The sequence below is a fragment of the Nelusetta ayraudi genome, unplaced genomic scaffold, assembly GCF_046127955.1.
Source record: "Nelusetta ayraudi isolate G7.1 ecotype Tasmania unplaced genomic scaffold, CSIRO-AGI_Nayr_v1 ptg000109l, whole genome shotgun sequence".
Lineage (NCBI taxonomy): Eukaryota > Metazoa > Chordata > Actinopteri > Tetraodontiformes > Monacanthidae > Nelusetta > Nelusetta ayraudi.
Window position 1 is genome coordinate 67,423 of NW_027466159.1, and position 21,902 is coordinate 89,324.

Sequence of the window (21,902 nt, forward strand, 5' to 3'; positions counted from 1 at the left end):
ACACACACACACACACACACACACACACACACACACACACACACACAAGGCTGTTGCTGAAGTGCAGCGTAACTGAGAAAAGCCATCCTTCATTATTTGCTCTGTCCACTTGGGGGCAGTAGGAACTAATTAGATTTTTTGGAATTAGCTTGTGGTCTTGCACAACCAGCAGGCTCCTTAGGCGTCTTTACCAGATGAGAAAAAATCAGAAAAAAAGAGAAAAGTTTACCTGTAAATGAAGAGAACCATGTGAAACTTGATTGTGTAAAGAATCCTCTCTAGTCATTGCCTGAAGGTGTATATGATAATATGAAAAAAGCATGAAAAAATACAAACACACACATATTTGTATGTATCTATGTATCTATGTATGTATGTATCTATCTATCTATCTATCTATCTATATATATCTATATATATATATAAATGTACACACACACACACACAGATATGTATATAAGAAGCGGTGCTTTATTTGACTGTGGTGGAAATAAAGCCACGATTTCAGACCAGCTGCACTTTTTATTTGTTGTTTGTCTTCGCTGCTGCTGCTTCTTCTTCTGTTTTTTTTTTTTTTTTTGCCTTAAGTCCATGAAAATGTCTTTTTCGGTTGCACTGATGGTGGCACTTTGCTGACTTCCTGCGGTCGGCCCTCAGAAAGACGTGTTCTTTTGTGGTTGAGTAGAGCGCGTCTACTTCCTGAAGAGACTGAACACACACACACACACACACACACACACACACACACACACACACACACACACAAACACACACACACGTTAGGTACAATAACTTTCTTCTTTAAAAAACAAAAAACAAAACGCTCTTGCTGAAAGTGCAGTATCACTGAGAAAAGCCATCCTTCATTATTCGTTTTGTCCAGTTGGGGGCAGCAGTAACTAGTTAGATTTTTTTTTTTTGAATGAGCAGAACCAGCCAGCTCCTCTCCCCCTGATTCCACTGGGTGGCGCCACTAAGGAGTCTTACCAGATGAGCAGTACCACAGCCACGATCAGCAGCAGCACGCAGAGAATCAACATGACCACCACGGCGATGAACAGAATCTGATCTCCGCAGTCTTGGATGGGGTCCACCACTTGAATGTCAACATCTTCTCCAAACACTTCATTGAGCTTCCACTGCAAAGCTGACAACTGGTTCTTCAACTGCCTGTTGGAATATGAGGTTCAAGTTGACTGTCTGATACTGCAGCCTTTCAAAATGTGTATTTGAGTGTGTGTGTGTGTGTGTGTGTGTGTGTGTGTGTGTGTGTGTGTGTGTGTGTGTGTGCGTGAGCGTATCGCTATACATAGATAAAGATTATCATCAGGTTTATTGACAGGACGTCTGAAAACTTTTGAAACTCAACTCAATCGTCTCAATTATTTTCACACCAATTAGCCCTCAGCACTTCGTAACAACCAAGCAAACAGAAAAGAAAAAAAAGAAAAAAAAACAACAACAAAAAACAACAACAAAAAACAACAACAAAAAACAACAACGCTGCTTTCCAGCCCCTGGATGAAATTGGGTACAATCACATCCCTGCAAAACGGGGTGCTGTACACTGTACACTGTACACTGTCCTCTTGAAAAATAAATACATTAAAATTGAAGTTGATTTTGAGAAATTCATAACGTCGGTTCTAGAAGTGTTTGGAAATTCCACTTAGCCTCCTCCAGTTCAGTCCAGACTTACTCGATAACGTGCTGTGATGGGACCACCTGGTCTTTGTCCAAACTGACAAAGCTGACCAGCGTCCTGCTGGTGGCCCTGAGGGATCTGGAGCCCACAGCTCCTTCACTCTGCACGTCCAGGATGTGGATAGTCCAACCCAGAACTGAACTCAAGGCACTGAACCACCAGAATCAGAGAGTGAACAGGAGCCAAACATGTTTGAAGAAAGGTCTGAGTACCAGAGAGAACTTCACCTTTCCACCTCTCTGATCTTCACATTGAATATGTTGGCAGCCATCTCGATGCTGATGACCACCACGTCAGTCTTGCTTGCAGCTCCACTTACCGCCACCTGGCGGCAGCATGATATATTGTTGTAAAATGTCTCTCAGGAGGAAGCTCAGGAATCAGAATGTTTTGGATTTTGCGTTTTTGGTTTGGGAACACAGAAACACGATGATTCCTCAGCTCAAAAGACAATTTATACCAGACCATCATCGGCTCCTTTTAACACTGACCTCCACTGTAGTTGTAGCCTCAAGCCCACTGGGGTCGGACACCTTAACCTTCAGTGTAGCATTGCTTCCAGCCAGATCCACCACTGACACCACGCGGACCAGACCTGAGGAAGGCTCTACTTCAAAGTGCTGAGTGTTGTTTACGATGCTGTAGTTCAGCCTGCCGCTGTCACCCACGTCAGGATCGGTAGCCTGGAAAGTCAAACAGCGACAGTTGACCCTGTGTTGGGGTTTGGATTTGTTTCCTGCAAGACTGACGTTCACTCTGCAGTAGACTCACTCTACACAATCACAGCGATCTAAAAGACTTCTGTTTAAAGTTATGATTCATAGTTTTATTCAGCAGACTATCAGGTTGTATTGGATGATTCGATCTGTAGTGTTATCAGTCATAAACTGAGTTGATGAAACTTTTGTGGAAACTTTGAATGAGCGCTCTGATAACATCAGCACCAAATCATGTTCTCTCATGATGTAACTTCTTTTACGGCTTGACCCTTGACTTGTACGTGGCGCTCTTCCGAAATAACAAAACAGCCACTCCTGTTCAAGACTAACCTTTTCCGGGCGTTTCGCTGCCTCTTTCTGACTTTATATTTTTTATAAAGGATATATATATTCCCCAAGGAAATATTTCCCAACAACTGTAAGATGATAATAGCTGAGTGCGTTTACCGTGACAATGATGACAGGGGTTTTATAGGGGGCGATGCTGAACACAGAGACATGGGACTGGTTGGTGTGAAACTGTGGAGGCTCGTTCACGTTGCGAACCCAAACTGTTGCCTAGGAGAGAGAAAACCAGATCAACAGGCACATGTTTAAGAGTCCAGCATCACTAGTTGGTTAAAACATTTACAGTTTAAAAGGGTTAAGCCTCCAGAAAAAGAAGTAAAATCAAGCTGAATGCCCCCCTGGTGTCTTGGAGCAGTAAATGTTGTTGAAATCTTGACCAGCAGGTCGAAATGTAAGGACAAGGATTTGAGGGCTGGGACCAAAACTAAAAGCAGCTGATTGTGAAAGATCTGTAGCCTGATGATGCTACTGAAGTTCCTCTTTTTAACCGGACCGGGTCTTACTATGGCAACAGCAGACGTTGGTGGCGTCCGTGTGTCCTCTGCCTTCACTTCCAGGATGTACCACTCCTTCAGCTCTTTGTCCAGAGGCACCCTTGTGTGAATAGTCCCGTTGGCGTCCACAGAGAACAGGTCATTGTGGTTTCTCAGACTGTACGAGACGCTGAAAAGGTCACTTCCTGAGGAGGCCTGGACTTCACCCAGGATGGTTCCATTTGGTTCATTTTCAGACACACTGAAGTTGTAGAAGGAGCTGAGAAAACCCACGCCCTCCGGAATGGTCACCGTCAGGATGATGGCAACAGGGACTGAAGGGGAAAATGGGCAGTTTAACCAGACGACACACCCCGTAAAAACCACTGGGTGGCTGACATTCATGCACATCCATCTTGAAAATCACAACAACATTTAGAGGATGTACTTTGAATCTTGTAACACAGGCTTGTTGCAACATTTTGGAATAGAAATAATTGTAGATGACAACATTTTTGTAATGTGTGGACTTTAACCCTTTATTGTTTTCTTCACCATCAGTGCTTCATGTTCCTGCATTACATACAAATTTTAATTAGGGAGTTATTTTATTGGTTATTTTTGAGTTGCATTTTTTATATTACTGCTTACATACTTACTACAAACTGCAAATTTTCCATTGAGACTAAGTGAACCAGTTTTTATTAGATTTGATCTGCTTGATTACATTCATCGAATATGCAATGTTGCGAAAGCATCAGCCAATCAGACGACAGCGCTCGGATCATATGCTGTGAAAGTGCCTGATGTGTAAAGGCATTTGGTCTCCAAATAAAAAACTGTATCTCGCCTGCTGAGACCTGACTAACCTGTGGTGTTGAGAGGAGGCTCGCCATGATCTTGAGCGACGGCGGTCAGCTGCAATACGGTGTCCTCTGTCACATTAGCAACATTATGTGTCAGCGTGATGGCTCCACTTGTGTTGTCCAAGCTCAAGTACGGAGAACCTTCTTTTAGGAAACTGCAGGTGAGAGTTAAGAGAATTTAGAAACTGGGCTGTGCACTCCCCTCTGATTTTATTACCCAGTACTTGCCACCCACTGCTACAACTACTGTGACATCCTCAGTGAGCTAACAACTGCTCGTAATGTGGCTGTTATCACTAGCCAGTGTTTAACACAGTCAGCTAACATCTCGTGGTACATGCTGTGACTGAGGGTATGAGCTAAAAGGCAAGACAGCTTGTTCCTGCCTTTTATAGCTGCATTGATTTCGTTTGGCTTGAACAAGTGCTGAGGGAAATGGCGCTTTGATAAGCTTGCTTGCCAGCAGTGGTGAAACATCAACCTTGGCCTGATGATAGGTTGTAAATAGCTGCCAGGATTCATTGAATTAAGCATAACAATGTAAAACTCTGAAATATAAGTGTCATAAAATGATACACTGATAAGAAACCCTGATCTTAGATGAGGGCGGTGCTGAGATAAACCCCCGACATCTTTGTTTGTCACAGTAAGGTAACATTCCCAGTGATAAGTCACAGTTGTAAAAGCTATCAAACATTTATGACAGTAAATTAAGATCTTTCTGATCCATCGACCATCACACACAATTTATAAAAAATGTCTTTATCATGAGCAAAGACCTGAAGGTGATGAGTGAGTTGCTCCCTGAATCCTTGTCAGTCGCCTCCAGTGTCAGCACCACCGTCCCTGGAAGCGCATCTTTCAGCAGGATGTGATGGATGTAGCTGCTGGAGCTGAACTCTGGTTTATTGTCGTTGATGTCAGTTATGTTCACTCTGACAGTGGTGATGTTCTGGATCACAAGGCAAAAAACAGTTCAAGGCTATGAAAACAAGTTTTTCTCCCCTGAGTGCCCATGAGGGAGGCAGTGGCTCTCATTTCTTACAGTCTTTGGCATGGCCATTGGGGGGATTGAGCCTACAGCCTTTCAGTTTCAGGGCAGACACATAACCACAAGGCCTCTCACCTGTCTCTGTGGGTTTCCGTTGTCTGATGCTGTGACTACCAGCTCGTAAGTGTCTCTGCTCTCTCGGTCCAAGGAGCCAATAGCCATCAACATCCCATCCTAAAACACAAGTTGAGGTGTCAGAGAGCTGATAGGGCTGAAAGACAGAAGTCCTTCTAATGTGTTTCAAGCCACACCTCTCTGAACCTGAAGAGTGGGTGTGGGGGGAAGATGGCAATGGTGACCTCTCCATTGGGACCAATGTCAGGGTCTGTGGGCTTCATGTTGATGATTTCTGCTGGCGTCTCCTCTGAGTAGTTGCCCTCTTTGACCTCAAACTGTTCTGGAATGGTGGGGAATTGTGGTGCATTGTCATTGTAGTCCAGGATGGAGATGTTGATCACGGCAGTTGCACTTAGACCACCTGACGGCTGATCCACCGCGACCACCTGGACAAAAAAGGTTCAACTCGTTAATTTTTTTTTTTTGTCACTACCCAAGAATTGCGTTTACCACTTCGGAAGCTAGGGCTCAGAAGGTATTCAAATGCTCGGAAGAGATATAGCTGACGTTTTACTTGTGACCTGTAATGTGTAGCTGTCTTTTGTCTCTCTGTCCAAAGTGACGTCTTTCTTCAGTGAAACCACGCCCTGATTGTTGACGTAAAAGGTATCGCTAGTGAACAGGAAGTGGCCATGACAAAATCCACCCTAAAGAAGCAAAAGAGAGAGACAAAAAGACAAAAGACATGAGGAAAAGGTAACAAGCGTATAGTATAAAAAAAAAACATTGCAGTTCTTTTGGACATCCTTAAAAAGAAGTACAATAACAGTCAAACGAAACTTGATCAAATGCTAATGATTTAGAGTTGACAAGTTTTTTTCTTCCAATATCAACTGAAGAAATGATCTTGGAGACCAACAGAGTTTTGACTCACCTCATCTTTGTCTGTGACCTTCACGGTCAGGATGGACCCACCACTAGCCAGATTCTCAGTGACGTTCACATCGTAGCTTCCCTTGTCGAACTCAGGCGGGTTGTTGTTCACATCTGTCACCTTCACCACCACTGAGGTCTTCCCAACCAGAGTGGGTGTTCCTCCATCTGAAGCCTGAACCTCTAGTGTGTACTCCTTCACCTCACTGTAGTCAGGTAGAGGCCGGGCCAGTTGCAGAGCGCCCGAGGTGGCATTCAACTTAAACACAGGAGGAGCCAATGAGGGACTCTGGTCGATAATTTTGTAAGATACTTCTGCATTTACTCCTTCATCCAGGTCTTTAGCTGACAGTGTGAGCAAGCTTGTATCAATTGATTGATTCTCTGGGACCAGGACCTGGTACACTGCCTGTAAGAATTCAGGGGCGTTATCATTTACATCAGTCACATTGATCAGCAGGGAGGCAGTTGCTGTGTTGGCTGGACAACCCTGATCTTCAGCCACCACCTGAAGCTGGTACTCTGCCTTGACTTCTCTGTCCAGGCCAGCAGCCAGTGTCACCAGCCCAGACTCAGGATGGACAGCAAACCTGCCCTCTCCTCCAGTCAGTGAGTATCTGATCTCCCCGTTTGCACCGCTGTCTCTGTCTGTAGCTGAAACAGTAGTAACACTGAATCCTGCCTCCTTATCCTCTGAGACTGCTTCTTCCATAGACGTCGGGTTAAAAACAGGACTGTTGTCATTTTCATCCTCAAGAGTAACTAGGACTGTCGCGACATCATTCCGAGCTGGATCTGTATCTATTGCTTCAATCTTAAAAGGAAGAAAAACAAAAGGACATTATAAGCACATTATAAATTCAAATAGAAAAACATGCATGTCTCTATTTATGGGCCCATTTGTATCTTTTGCACCACAGTTAACCTGACATTTGGACTACCTTAAAGGTAATGGTAGCATTGGTCTCTCTGTCTAGAGCTGCAGAGTTCTTCACTCTAACTGTCCCGTCATCATCGATGGTGAAAGGAGTGGATTCTGGACTGATCTTCAGTGTTCCCACAAATCCTCCCTGGGACAAAAGAGAATGTAAGAAAACAGTTCCACTCTTTTGGTTTTTGGAGCAATTTAAAATTGAAAGTACCTCATCTGCGTCAGTGACAGTGGCTTTGAACACGATGCTGTTGTTTGGGGAGTTTTCCAGGAGTGTGGCAGAATAAGAGTCCTGGTCCAAAACTGGGGGCGAATCGTTCACATCCTCGACAGTGACCTGGACCACAGCGTCAGCAGTCTTCCCTGCATCGTCTGTCTGGGCCGCCTGCAGGTAGGACATATGGTAGAAAATTATTTGAATTTGATCCGATCCAAATGATTTTATTTCTGTCTCGTTCCTAATTGTCCTGATTGTCTTTAGGGATCTTCTGGGTTCACTGTCGGGCTGCCTTCCAATATCACATCTGACCAGTTTTTCTGTTCATGTCAGTACCTTGATACTGATGTTGACGATGTTGCTGCTCATCAGCTCTCTGTCGAAGGACGTCTCAACTGATATAACTCCAGAGTTGGTGTGGATGTTGAAGTGTTCTTCGTACTCCTTTGGAAGCACTAAACAAAAACCATGTCCGAGGGTTTGTTTTGGATTCATACCAGATTTTCCCGTCATGGTCCAAGCCAGATTTTATAAATTTTGTTTGCTTACCACTGCTGATGCTGTACGTTACGGCCATGTTTATCCCACTGTCTCCATCCTGTGCCTTTATGGCCTCTGGAAGGATGGTTTTGAAAACCCCCTCCTGAAATAATTTGTGCACAAGTGTTAAATATAACAAAAAATTTAAGCATTACATTTTCAGATAACCAGATTTGCTCTAGATGTCATTTTTGTCCATTTAAAAATGTCTTCAGCCAACCAACAATAAAAAGTCAGCAGGCTTTTACCAGAAGCTGGTTTTTGGACTCACCTCATTCTCTGCAATAAAAGCCTGGTATGTGTCGTGGCTGAAATAAGGATCGAGGTTGTCAGTGTCCTCCACATGAATCAACACAGTGGCTGTGTTGTTCAACCCACCTCCGTCCTGTCATAAATGATAGCAAAGGTCCATTTTATTAGGAGCCATCAAAAAACAAAATGTGTCTGGAGGGCATAACTTGCCTGGGCCATCACGGTGAGGTTGTACTTGGGCGCAACATTGAAGTTCAAGCTGGTATTCAGAAAAATATCCCCGGTGCTGTTTATCACAAAGACGTCTGACGGCGAAACCTTAATGGAGAAAGTTAATGTTATTGTTTTACTTTATTGTTCAACTAAGATGTTAAGCTGGAGGTGGAGGTGAAGTTTTACTAAATATCTTGACTTGTGAGACTGTGTGAGACTGTTGTCATCATTACGGCTCAGCTCAAACATAGCCCGAAACTTTAGCATTATTGGACCTGGCAGATTTATCTCCTCTGTGGCCACAAGTTATATAATGTGTCATTACAGATATGAACTACACTGCTTTACTGTACAAGCATGAATGTAATTACAATTGAATATGTCACTGTGTTGAATTCTGGGAAGATGTCCTTGTCCTCAGCTGTGATTTTTAAAACCCAGCTGTTCACCTCTGTTGCCTGAAACAAAAGAAGAGCAGGATGATTAGAAGCCACGAGACATGAAGCCTGTGTCAACCGTTTATTACAGAGAACAATTTAGAGGGATAATTCTCTCAGTAGTCTGTGAGGCTATAGTGGATGCACAAAGTTTTCCTTCATTTTTTTTATGCACCATGACACATATCTGAATGTGATTTAGTGCTTTGTGAGCAGAAGTTAATTAATGTTTGGCCTTCGCTGGGATTATTTCCCTTTCCCTCACATAACTTGTAAAGTAATGTGAGTTGGTAAATGTGACAGTTGCCTCCCTTGATATAGTGATAACTTTTTCTGATTTCCGTATTGAAAATTCTTATTATCTTCGAAGGACCTACCTCAGAGATGGTAGTATTATAGATGTCCTGTGGGAACTCTGGACTTTCATTGATGTCTATGACAGGAACGTCCCTAATTTGCAATTTCTGTGTTGAAAAAAAACAACAATTTTTTTGAATATTCTTTATGTGAAAGAAACATAAGGTTTCAACTTTAAAACCCTGACTGAAATCCCAGAATTCGTCATTTTTGTCTGTTTTCTGTAACAAATCATTTTCTTTTTAAACACTTTACTCACCCCCGTTGTGCCCTCACAATGATAGTGGTAGTACATTCTTCTACTAGTCTGAAAAACACAAAAACAAAAATAAATGAATGGTCTGTAGAAAAACCTTCTATGGAGACACAACATGGCTGTCGCTCTGACACGGCTGCTTGGCTTTTGAACTCTGAATTCTGAACATAGGCGTTTGTTTGGAAACTCACCTCATAGAACGTTTCAACATCCAGCGGCTTCTTGGTTTGAATTATTACACTTGTTTCTCCAGGTATTTGGATCAACTCTATGTAATCAAGGTTTTCTGGGAACATCTTTGAGTCCAGCACCAAAGTGGTTCCTGCTGGGATCCCTGTCACCAGTTCCAAAACTCCTGCAACAACACAGCATCTGATTTTACAACAGAACACATCAACAACAACAAATTCTAGTGGCATAAACTCCTACATTGACAAGATACTGGTGTATCACTGCTAGCCACAATCTGCCACAGATATCTTATCCATCATGCCTGAATCTAGCTAACATTTGTGACTGCTCGCTAACCTCATACAATTGGCTAGCATTTCTCATTTTATACTAAATTTTTATACTTAGATTTTTATACAAATATGAAACAGAAGGATTTTGTCTGCCAATGAAATCTGAACATATCTCCTTTTCATAGCCATTAAAACTTTTCTATATATTTTATGACCGCACCCTCAATAAACAAATTAGTAAATAAATACATGTATAAACAATGAATGAACGACAACTGGCAATGGCAATTGGTTTGCTGACAATTGAATTTGAACACCTAAATAAATAGTGACAGTGATGATCGGGTTCTGCTTGACAGTGTTTTGCTTGATCAACTTTCATTCGTTGTGCATTTTAAACTTTTACATAATTTCACATCAGACTTTTGACACCTACCTTCATAGCTTTGATTCACGCTGGGCAGAGTTACGTCTGTGTTAAGATTGCAATCTATCTTTGTAGTATCTTGGGGAGCAAAAAACAAGCTGCTGTTAGAGAATGTTTTGGTCAGTGGCTGTCATAGCTGGTAAACCAGTGTTTACCTGTGACGCCACACTGTTCGCTGTGTTTTAGCTTTGTTGATGAAAAGACACAGTCACATCACAATAATATAACATTCATAATAACACAGCTGTCATGTGATCATCATTCACTTTAGATGGCAGTGGCAAGGCAGTCAGTCAGTCAGTGTATGGACAGAACAAGACGTGATTTTACAAAAAAATGAAATTCAAATTCAGTGTTCAATTTGTTTGAACACACACACAAAGGTCAATCCAACCTCGGGGTTCACTGTTTACTCACATAAAGGAGTCTCCGCGGCAGCGCAGGTACATAGGGAGGCGACTAGGGGCAGGAGAACGGCCCGAATCAGACCAGCAGAGCCCATGTCGACTGGAACGTCGTCTCCTCCAGGTCAGACTGCACACACTGTGAACCACACCTGTGCGCTCACTGTATTTTAGGAGTCCTGTTTTATGGCGGGCTGTAAAATATGATGTGGAAATATGATGTTTTCTGGATGCAGCTCAAATTGACTCAGGACGTGACAGCAGAAATAGCCCTGTCACAGCAAACTCAACCTCAACAGAGGGCAGAGGCAGGTGACAGACGGCCGTTGCCAGAGTTATGGCATGATATGAAAATTTGATGAAGATGATTTCCTAACTATGGCTGAGATTAGCAAACAAACAAACAGACGTGTTTCAATGTGTGGCATCGTCACAGTCAAGTTGCTCAATCTCCTAATTTCTATTCTAAAATTACCCTCATATGTGTGCAAGACTTGAGCCTCGGTTCACTTTTCAAGGCCCTGTTTGTGTGGTCGAGTGCCATTTAGTGGTCAGATAGTGTATTTACACCATCAATGTCAACGTATCACCGTACCACCGTCGCTTAACCTGGGTTTTCAGGGCAGCAGCATGTGGAGCCTATCTCAGACGGGGTCGTACATTGACGAGTTGCCAGTTCACCGCAGGGCCACACGGTGAGACAAACGACCATCCAACGCTCGGACCCACCTAAAAGTTGCATAGGTCGATCTGCCTGGTGTTCATGTCTTTGGACAGTGGGTGGAGCCATTGTGTCTGAGAGAGGTCATGCCCTTCCTGCTTGAAACAACAAATCAAGATTTATCTGACTTGGCTTTTGACCAACATTGGAGACTGCATTTGTGTTATTGTTTTATTGTTTTACTGTTTGTTTTATGTCTTCATGTTATTATGTACAGCCCTTGGTTTAGGTGTGGTTGTATTTAAAGTGCTTAATAGATAAAGGTGAGATGAGCTGAGTTGATTGAAAGTCGTGATCTAACAGGACAGGAAGTTGGTGAGTCAGGACTCCGCGGCCACTGTTGAATGACGGGGGCCCAGAACGTTTCCACGACAGGCCAAGAAACTGGAAAGCCCTGATTGGCCAGTCAATTTGCTTGGTACTATTGCAGCTTGTGTTGCACACTGCTTCTCCCGTCATTGGCTGACCTTTCAGGATCACCCTGGACTATTTGAAGCCCAAACTGGAGAGCTTGGAAAATCTCAAGGGCATGGTTGACCTCTCTGTGACCTCTTGATTGCGCTGCAGAGCAGTGGCACTCACTGCGTCCTCCCAGGTGTCAGTTCTGCCTGCTACCAGTGGAGGACTCTGCATGCATGAAGAGCCAATGTCTGATATCAGCAGCTAGAGAGTCTAAGCAGGGTTCTGACTTTTAGGCTGAGGCAAAAAAAGAGACGGAGGAAGAAACACGACGGTGGATAAGAAGTGAGACCTCGCGACTCCTCGACGTGGGTCTCAGATCTCCACTTGGCTCTCCTGACACGCTCACCAGCTGCTGCCAGTGGTGCAGCGATGCTTGATTACGAAACCCGCAGTGATTCAGGCAGCAGGTTCCAACCTGCTGAACAAAGGTCTCTCTCTCTCTCTCTCTCACACACACACACACACACACACACACACACACAGAGAAAGAGTTGCTACTAACTGTAGTTCATCTCACAACACGGATAACAAGTCATTTTGTTGTCATACACTCATACGTCCCTCTGTGGGTGTGACTGGCAACTAAACTTGTGCAAAAGGTGTAAGCATAATATGGATGGTTGATAGCCTTGCCTTCTGCCTCCAACCACAGTGAGTGTAGTGAGAAACATAATTGGAGGGATGAAACAGCACCACAACCTGGTTGCTATAATGATGGATTCTGAACGTTCCACAGAAGCATTGGGAAACAGAGCAGGTGGCGAACCCACCCTGGTGTTGTCAGTAGGTGGCAGTAGAGCCGTGACTCTACTGTAGAGTCGCGGCACCATAACACGGCTGCTGTGATGAAACAAAGAAGAAGAAGAAGTGTCCAAAATCTCCCCCTACCCACTATTTTGTACGCTATTTAGGGGCTATGCCATTTTGTAGTGGTATCCAAAATACTAAGTGATATACACATACATCCCATCATGCATTGTGTTCACGCTGACCTAAGGGTTAAAAGGAGAGAGAGAGAGAGAGAGAGAGAGGGTGTGTGTGTGTGTGTGAATCCATTGATATATATATATATATACTGTATATATTTTAGCAATTTATTTGTTATTTGTTTGTGTGTATCTCTGTCTATGTGTATTTATACATTCCAATGTGTTTATTTATGCATGTATTCATGTATCCTTATATATTTATGAGTATACTGTATAAGAAGCTTTGCTTAATTTGACTGTGGTGGAAATAAAGAGACAACATTGGACCAACCGCAGCTTTTATTTTCTTGAATGAAGAACATTCTAGAACAGGGGTGCCCATTAGGTCGATCGCGATCTACTGGTCGATCGTGAAGGTAGTTTGGGTCGATCGGCATGGAGGGAGAGAGGGAGAGAGAGAGAGAGAGAGAGAGAGAGAGAGAGAGAGAGAGAGAGAGAGAGAGAGCCGCACCGCTTTAAGGGTCGCGTCCGAGTCAATTACAGCAGGAAGAATCGTTCAGGCAGGAACTCCGTAGATCCTGGGAGATGCTACTACCAAAACATCTGCGTTCCACACACACACACACACACACACACACACACACACACACACACACACCAATTATCCCTAACCTATGTGCTGAAAAACACAAATGTGTTTCCTTTCACAATAAAGGACAACGCTCCCAAGTTCTAGTAACTGTTAGTTCTCACTAACTTATTTCTTATGTGTTATGAAAAAGGTTATGACTGTGCAAAACCCCTTAATGATAGACCAACACACTTAAGTATAAAAAAATGACACACACTGTATTATAGAAAAAACAAGCAAATAAAGACAATACAGCAAAATATGTAACCTTGAAAATAAAAAATAAACAGTGGTGAAACAGTTGTGTTTTCAGTGACACACAAATTCAAACAGAAATAATACACTCAGCAGTCAGCTGTTACTTAAACTAACTAAGCCGGCATAAACTACAAATAAAAATAAATAAAGGAATAACCCCCCGTTGCAGGCCTGTTCAGAAGGATACTGATTGCTGAATGGCAACCTCTTCGCTCCCCGTCGGAGCCCGGATGGCACGTTCGGTGGCGTTGACGATAAAACGAAAAACCGGCGATCCTAGCCTCTCTTCTGCAAACGTGTCTCTCGCTCACCCCAACAGCAGTTTGGCGACGGCGTCCTCCGTTGGGCGTCACTGGCACACACACGTGTACGGAGGTACGGAGCTCCTTGGCATGGCAGACTCGCTAGTCCAGCAGTCAGGTGGCCGTACTCAGTCCAGGCACGTTGAGCTGCGTTATACTCAGACCGACCAAGTAGTGCCGCACCGCTCGGGCAAAAAAACACTTCCACTGGCGAGTTGCCAGTAAGGGTCCTTGTGCCTAAAAACGTTGGGTTACTTAACGTAATACCTGGTTCTTTGATAACAGAGTGAGGTGTTTCACTATGGGAATCGCTCTCGCGTGACCAGTTCTGGAAGCTCCAATGACACAACGTCTGTCCATGACAGACAGGTCGAACTGTGCCTGGGGCCCGCCCCTACCCACTACCACAGTCGACCCACCCCTTTCCAAGCAGTCTCAACACTTTTCTTACCGTGTTCATGCAAGGAGGGACATGTTGGTGAAACACCTCACTCTGTTATCAAAGAACCGGGGATTACGTTAAGTAACCCAACGTTCTTTTTCTAACTTCGTTCGGTGTTTCACTATGGGAGATAGAGACAACTCCCGGAATGCATGAGCATCCCGAAGCGCTATTTATTAGGGACGTAAACCTCCTTTTCCTGTCTACGCCTCTGGCACTGCTGTATCAAGCACTGCCTGTGCCACAGAAGGACCTGAAACATCCATTCTGTAGAACCTAACAAATGTGTGGGGCGACGCCCAGCTTGCCGCCTCACAAATATCCTGGACTGAGACTCCCCTGAACAGAGCCCATGAAGTGGCCATACTCCGAGTTGAATGAGCCCTCAAACCTTGTGGGGCCTGAAGGCCTCTACAACTATAAGCAATGGAAATGGCCTCCACCATCCAATGAGAGAGTCTCTGACGAGACACTGGTTTTCCCTTATGAGGAGTCGCCCACGACACAAACAGCTGGTCGACTTTCCTGAAAGCTGCTGTCCTATTTAAATACACCTGTAGTGCCCGTACTGGGCACAAAGTGTTGAGCCTTCTCCCTTCTTCTGACGAGAAAGGCGGAGGATGAAACGCCTTTAATTCAATCCGGCTACACTTGTATGCGGCCTCCACCACCTTCGGAACACAGGCTGGATTCAGCTTTAAAGACACCTTAGTGAGCCCGGGTGCGAACTGCAAGCAAGAGGGTCGAATAGATAACGCATGCATCTCACCAACCCGTTTTGCTGTAGTTACAGCCAACAGTAAAACAGTTTTCAGCGAAGCAAACTTTAGCCCCACTCCATCAAAGGCTCAAATGGGTGTTGAGACAAAGCCTCCAACACGATTGACAGATCCCAAAGGGGAACCAAGGGTCTAGATACCGCAAGTTTCCTTCGAGCTCCTTTCATGAAACGGCTGACCAGGGGATGCTGTCCCACAGACTTATACCCAAAGCCGACATGACATGCTGAATAGCTGCCAAGTACACCTTTATAGTTGAAAAGGCCTTTCCTTTATCAACCAAATCTTGCAAGAAACACAACAGTTCAACCACTGAACAATGAAAAGGAAACGTGTTCCTCACATGGCACCACTTCTCAAAAACCCGCCACTTACAAGTGTAAAGTGAATGAGTAGAAGCAGCTCTAGCGTCCTGAATAGTATCTACAACCCGTTGCGGCAAACCAGCCGCATTCAGGTTCCACCTCTCACCGGCCAGGCCCACAACATCAGTCAGTCTGGGTTGGGGTGGTAAATCTCCCCTCTGGCTTGAGACAGGAGGTCCCTGCGTATGGGCAGAGGCCAAGGCTCTCCCACCAGCAGCTGAACTATCTCCGCCACCCAGTGTTTGGCTGGCCACCGAGGGGCCACCAGAATCATTGAGAACCCCTGGTCCCTCACCCTGGCCAGGGTGGGAGAGATTAGACTCAGGGGTGGGAATGCATAGAGCAACATCCTGGGCCAAGGATGCGCCAGTGCGTCCACGCCCAGCGGAGCGCTTACGTCTGACAGGGAGAAGTATAGAGGGCACTGAGCGCTTTCCTGCGAGGCAAAGAGATCTACGGCAGCCTGACCGTACCTCCATACCATATTATCCATACCTCCATGCCATATTTGACGCACCACCTGAGGATGAAGAGTCCATTCCCCGTAAAGAGGATTCCCTCGTGACATCAGGTCCGCGCCCCTGTTCAGAACACCTGGAATATGTGTTGCACCAAGCGATATGAATCTGTCGCTGCTCCACAAAATTATCTGGCGAGCCAGATTGTGTAGCTGTGGCGTGCGAGTGCCCCCCTGACGGTTGGTGGAATTGTCCGGTCTTTATTAACACATGTTGACCCTGCAGAAACGTCTGAAAGCGTTTCAGAGCCAAAAACGCCGCCCGTAACTCCAACACGTTTATGTGAGCCTGAGCACTGTCCGTGTCTCATGTACCGTTCACAGCCCTGCCCATCTGGGTCGCTCCCCACCCTGACAAGGACGCGTCGGTTGTCATGGTGATCCTGGATGACACCGCCCCTGCGGTGCGCCCGCTTCCAAAGTCGTCTTGTCTCTCCACCGGCGAAGAGCTGCGATCGCCGACGCCGTCATCTTTATCCTGCGATTGAGGTGATGAAGCGGGCACAGACGCAACGTCGCCACCCAACGCTGAAAATCCCTCATCATTAAGAGACCCAATCGCACCACCACCGAAATCGCTGAGGCCATCATGCCAAGCAGACGTAAACACATTCTGAACGTCACCACTCTCCCCAATTGAAACTGGGAGAGACACTGAGTGAAAGACGTTATTCACCCCTCTGACAGAGTGACACGGTACGAGAGGGAATTTAGCTTGAGGCCGAGGTATTCCTTGTCCTGCACAGGAATCACTCGGCTCTTCGCCCAGTTTATTCTGAAACCCAGATCCCATAAGTAGTTTATAACCGTGCTGGAATCTTTGATCGCCTGATCGCGGGAATGGGAACATATCAGGAAATCGTCTATGTAAGCGAATATCCTGATGCCGCTGCTCTGCAACGGTGACAGCGCTGCCTCCATACACTTGCTGAACACTCTTGGTGCCAACGATAACCCGAACGGGACGGCTCTGTACTCGTATGCCCTGCCTTGATAGGCAAATCTGAGAAACCTCCTGTGCAACGGGTGAATGCAGATGTGAAAATAGGCATCGGCCAGATCGATTGTAATAAACCAATCGCGGGGGCGAATAACGCGACAGAGCACTTTGTGTGTCAACATTCTGAATGTGTATTTCCGTAGATGCTTGTTCAACACTCGGAGATCCAATATGGGGCGAAGAGATGAGCCCCCTTTCTTTGGAATGAGGAAATATCGGGAGTAAAACCCCATGTGAATCTCCTCTGGTGGGACCACTTTGATCGCGCCTTTCTCCAACAGCGACGTTATTTCGTCCTGTAAGATGCGCGCACCATCGCCGTTCGCTACGGAAACTACCACTCTGTTGAACCTCGGTGGTTTCGTAGCGAATTGAAGTCTGTAATTCTTCAGAACAGTGGACCATTGAGCATCTACGCATGCGCGCCACCGGTCTATCATGACTGACAGGGGACCTGGGATGTGCCTGTTGATGACGTCACTCCCATCGCTGCTGTGGGCGCTCTGCCACCCACGGGGTTTGTGCTCCCCCTGCTGGCAGCAAGGGAGTACAACAGGTGTCTGGTTGTATTTTTTTGTTTTTGTGCTTTGCCCTCGGCTCCTGGCCTGGCTGCAAAGCTGAACACTTTATTTCGAACACTGACTGTGCTTGGTGACACTGTGGGTTCACTTGGCCCTGCTCTTTTTCCTCTGGAACCTGCCAAGATTGAACTCCTGCTGAATTGAGAACTGTCAGCAAACTTGAACCAAGAGCATTGGGGCAATTTTCCCTCCTCATTCTTTTTTGAGGAGGAAGAGGAGAAGGAGGAGAGGTTAGGAAGGGTTCTTCCTCTTCCCATCTCCACGACTGGGGGTACGGCTTCTTGCCGCTACAGCGGCAAAGGAATGCTTCCCCCATGGCTTGCCAGAGTCAGAGCGTGGCTGTTGATTAGCCTGCTGACCGCTGGTCTGTCTCTGTGGTTTAGAGCCCCCTGGCCTCCCGCGTGCTGCCGCAGCAGCTGCTGCAAAACCACTCCTCTGCGTCTGAGGGGGGCGGGGGTTTTGCTTCCTAGGGAGACACAGGTCAAAGGCCTCACCCTCCTGTTTCCTGAGTGAGCTGGTCTCTCTCATCTTTTGAAGAGCTGGACCAAAAAGACCTTTGGTGGGGTCATATTCGGCATCCATGACGTCCGCCTTCTGTGCGTCACTCTGCCCTGAGAGGTTCAGCCATAGCGCTATCTCACCAGCCACAGCAAGCCCCATGATGCGTCCACTACCCTGCACCGCACCCCTGGAGGAACGCAGGATGAGGTCATTGACCACGCAGATCTCATCCCAAAGGGCAGGGTTAGGTGACCTGGTGTCCAGCTGGCGACCCATCTCCTCCAGGATCTCAGCTTGGTAGGCAGACAGCAAGGTCATTGCGTTCAGAGAACACACTGTCTGAGCTCCATACCTATACATCCTCTGGAAAGTGGAGGCAGTAACGCGCTCCGTTTTCGTTGGTAAGGCAACACTGCTGGACGCCGAAAGAGACCGGCGGTTAGGGTGAAGATGGTAGGCCACTGACGGCTCCACCGCTGGGGGTCCGGCCAACCCCAGTTCTCCCATCCCCTGTATCTCCAGTTGAGAGTAGCCCTTGGTGGGAAGCTTACTCTTAAATGGACTGGACCAGAAACGCTTCATCTCCTTCATGCAGGCAGGCACTGCCGGGAGGAGCTGCTTTGCTTAAGGCTGGGCTGGAGGGAGCCTCTTACCGTCATAAAGATCCCTCTCAGCACCTTCGGCATCCAGGGCCGCAGGCCATTGGATGCCCAGTTTGGATGCAGCTCTCTTGCAGACTTCATACAAGTTACTATCCATTGAGGGAACTGCATCTGAAGCGCTAGGAGGTCTTGATTGTTGGACAGGGAATGTGGAGTCATCCTCCACATCGTCCAAGTCATTTACCTCCAGCAGGTCAGAATTGGCGTCGTCAGCCTCCTCTGTGTCCTGCTCCATCCCCAAGATATCCTCAAAGAGCGGAGGCATATCAGGGGACTCATCTTCCATCATGTCCGCCCAGCTCCGTGTAGCTCGCGGGGGATGGAATGTGGTTGCAGACTGTGTTGAGGCAGTCGGCAGACATGGGTCGTGACTACTGGCTACCGCAACCCTCAGTCTCTTCTCCAAAATCTTCTCCGGCATTGTGGCGCAATGGGGACAAGATTGAGGATCCGCTAGTGACGCTTGTGCGTGCTTGAAGCCCATACAAGCTATACACATGGGGTGGGGATCCCTTCCCGAGATTTGCGACCCGCACGACGCAGGGCATTCTCGGGACAGAGAGCCCGCAGCCTTCGTCTCCTGCCCTTTGGCGGGGGCTGAAGACATTGTGGCATACAATGGCGAAAAATTCGCTGAGAAACGGATGTGTGCACTCGTCGCAACACGTTAGCGGACACACCGCGTTTAGCTCAGCTAACAAGTTAATGCTAACCGAACGAGGCTCGTCGTGACACGTTAGCCTTAGCCGTCTTGACTTGCTAACAGCGCAACGCGTAACTATTGTGCTGCCAGAGAGCAGTACGTTTTTACACAAACCCTACTCCCGTCAAAGCCAACAAATGTCCTGAAGACACCAACCCAGCGGATCCAAGCCGATACCAGAAACTGCGTTCGGCGACGCAATCCTTAATGGGACGTCTACAAACAGTTTAGCAGCACCTGGTGGTTAGCCTGGACGCGCTGAGGGAGCTCCCGTTTACTTCACACGGGAAGAAAGCGAGAATGCTTGGAAAGGGGTGGGTCGACTGTGGTAGTGGGTAGGGGCGGTCCCCAGGCACAGTTCGACCTGTCTGTCATGGACAGACGTGTCATTGGAGCTTCCAGAACTGGTCACGCGAGAGCGATTCCCATAGTGAAACACCGAACGAAGTTAGAAAAAGAACAGTAGCTAGGGGTATCGTGCTGACACCTTATTCAACTGTTTTCAGCTTCGCTTCCACCTCTTTTTCTCTCTTTCGTCTCCAGTCTCGCTCGCCCGTTTTCTCACTGTCCTTCTCACTTCTCGCACCTCGTACTCCCTCGCACACCGCACTTCCTAGGTGTTTCCACTCTCTCGGCCAATCACACAACAGTATCCCACAACCACAATATAACCCCACAATCCAGATGAGCATTTTCCCTCACATTACACTTAAGTTTTCTTTTTCACATCCAAAACAATATTCCAAATTAAATCACAAAATAAACATAATAATAAAACAATAAACAAAGACCCTTTTTATAACACTTTTTATATCACTATTTAACCACCGGGTTACACAAAAATATACAGCAAAGCATCTTAACGTAAACATACTTTTACTGATAAAATAAAACATAGGCAGATATAACCTTAACGATTTTAAACCATGAGTTTTCTATGCAATGATAAGCATACATGCACATGGGAACATGTTGACCCATTTAATCCTATTTCTTTCCTTCCTTCCTTCTTTGTTTCTTTCTTTGTTTCTTTGTTTCTTTGTTTGTTTCTTAATTTATGACTGGACTACAAATATATTTCTGAATTAATTTATTTTCCTATTTTATAGTATGTGGATCTTTTTGACTTGTAGCTCGCATGTTGAAAAAGTGTGACCCCCTATTCTAGAAACTGTTGTTTGTCTTCACTGCTGCTGCTTCCTCTTCTTCTGCTGTGTTTTGGCTTATATTTACGTTTAATTGTAAACAGAGATGCTCTGCGAACTTTGGTTTGGGTCCCGTTGCTGTGCTTCATTCGACTGACTAGACTGATTGCTTCTCAAGAAGTACTGGTCAATGCGAGTTTCCTGTCTCTGCTCTCTCAAGCACTTTTTCTTCCCTTGGTGGATCCTGAATCCCCTTGCCGTTGTTAAGCTCTCCCAACCACAGCTACACAAGGCCAAAGGTAGCGTAGTGGCACGCGCACACACAAACATGCACACAGCAAGTACAAGCCCTTGAATTTGTGGTTGTGTGCCACTACTTCCTGTCTGATGCATGCTGGGAATTATGTAACCAGGAAGTCGCCCTAAACATGCTGATGTCGTCAACAGAATTGTGATGCATTCTGGGAAATGGCACATTTTAAGATGTGCAAATGTGTGTGTGTGTGTGTGTGTGTGTGTGTGTGTGTGTTCCAGTGGAGGATGAAGGAGAGACGCAAGTCAATAGGCGGAGGGTGAGAGCTCTGCGTGGCCGGCTGATGGAGGAGGGGCCGGAGGGCTGTGGTGGCCACGCCCCCTCTTCGCAGAGACTCCTGCCCCCCGACATGCTGGACATGCCGCACCGGACGGTGGAGGCCGCCATTACCATCGTCAGCAAACTGTCCGTCAAAGGCCCGCCCCCATCGTGACATCATCAAACCACAGCCGCTAAGACATCTTGAGAACTTTATTTTATTTCATTTTTTTCTTTCACTTATTCTTTTCTTTTCTTTGTTGGGAACCTGCTCAGAGGACACGCCTCTTCCTCTTTGTTTTCAGTTTCCTTTCTTCATCCTCTTCTTCATCCTCTTCTTCTTCTTCTTCTTCTTCTGCTGTTTGTGCGCTGCTGTTTGTTGCCTTCAGCTGAAATCCAGTTGTTTTTTTTCCAGCTTCAGTGGTGTTGTCTCGCTCGAGTTGAAAACATAAAATAGAATCTACGCACAGCCGACTCCTTTGTCCAATCCCGAGGAGGACAGACGTGGTCGTAGACGCTAACAGCACATTTCTTGTAAGATGAAATCTGTTTTTTTTTTTTTTTACAGAATTTGACTCGTTTGGGTTTTTATTTGCTGTAAGAGGGAAAAGGTTTACACAACTCTCGTCTCCTCTGTAATTAAATTTTATTGCATTTTTACCGTGTATAAAGACGCTCGTCCT

General features: G+C 46.0%; 1 protein-coding gene and 2 long non-coding RNA genes across 3 annotated transcripts in view; all 3 read right to left on the reverse strand.

The window, feature by feature from the left end:
• Window positions 1–584: 584 nt before the first annotated feature.
• Window positions 585–21,902, reverse strand: part of LOC142903373 (protocadherin Fat 4-like) — a 74,416-nt gene continuing 53,098 nt past the window's right edge. The window contains exons 25-35 of the mRNA XM_076048951.1: window positions 5,414–5,487; window positions 5,238–5,336; window positions 4,891–5,063; window positions 4,115–4,266; window positions 3,276–3,580; window positions 2,872–2,982; window positions 2,197–2,388; window positions 1,933–2,030; window positions 1,700–1,855; window positions 988–1,170; window positions 585–708 (exon numbers count right to left, since the gene is read on the reverse strand). Of these exons, the coding sequence (XP_075905066.1) occupies window positions 693–708; window positions 988–1,170; window positions 1,700–1,855; window positions 1,933–2,030; window positions 2,197–2,388; window positions 2,872–2,982; window positions 3,276–3,580; window positions 4,115–4,266; window positions 4,891–5,063; window positions 5,238–5,336; window positions 5,414–5,487 (1,559 nt within the window). The 3' untranslated portion in view covers window positions 585–692. The remainder of the gene's footprint in view (window positions 709–987; window positions 1,171–1,699; window positions 1,856–1,932; window positions 2,031–2,196; window positions 2,389–2,871; window positions 2,983–3,275; window positions 3,581–4,114; window positions 4,267–4,890; window positions 5,064–5,237; window positions 5,337–5,413; window positions 5,488–21,902) is intronic.
• Window positions 8,302–9,206, reverse strand: LOC142903331 (uncharacterized). The gene is made up of 3 exons (XR_012929224.1): window positions 9,120–9,206; window positions 8,677–8,763; window positions 8,302–8,410 (listed from the first exon to the last, which is right to left on the reverse strand). It is a non-coding gene; the product is annotated as an uncharacterized LOC142903331 (long non-coding RNA).
• Window positions 9,359–10,333, reverse strand: LOC142903249 (uncharacterized). The gene is made up of 3 exons (XR_012929215.1): window positions 10,256–10,333; window positions 9,547–9,710; window positions 9,359–9,406 (listed from the first exon to the last, which is right to left on the reverse strand). It is a non-coding gene; the product is annotated as an uncharacterized LOC142903249 (long non-coding RNA).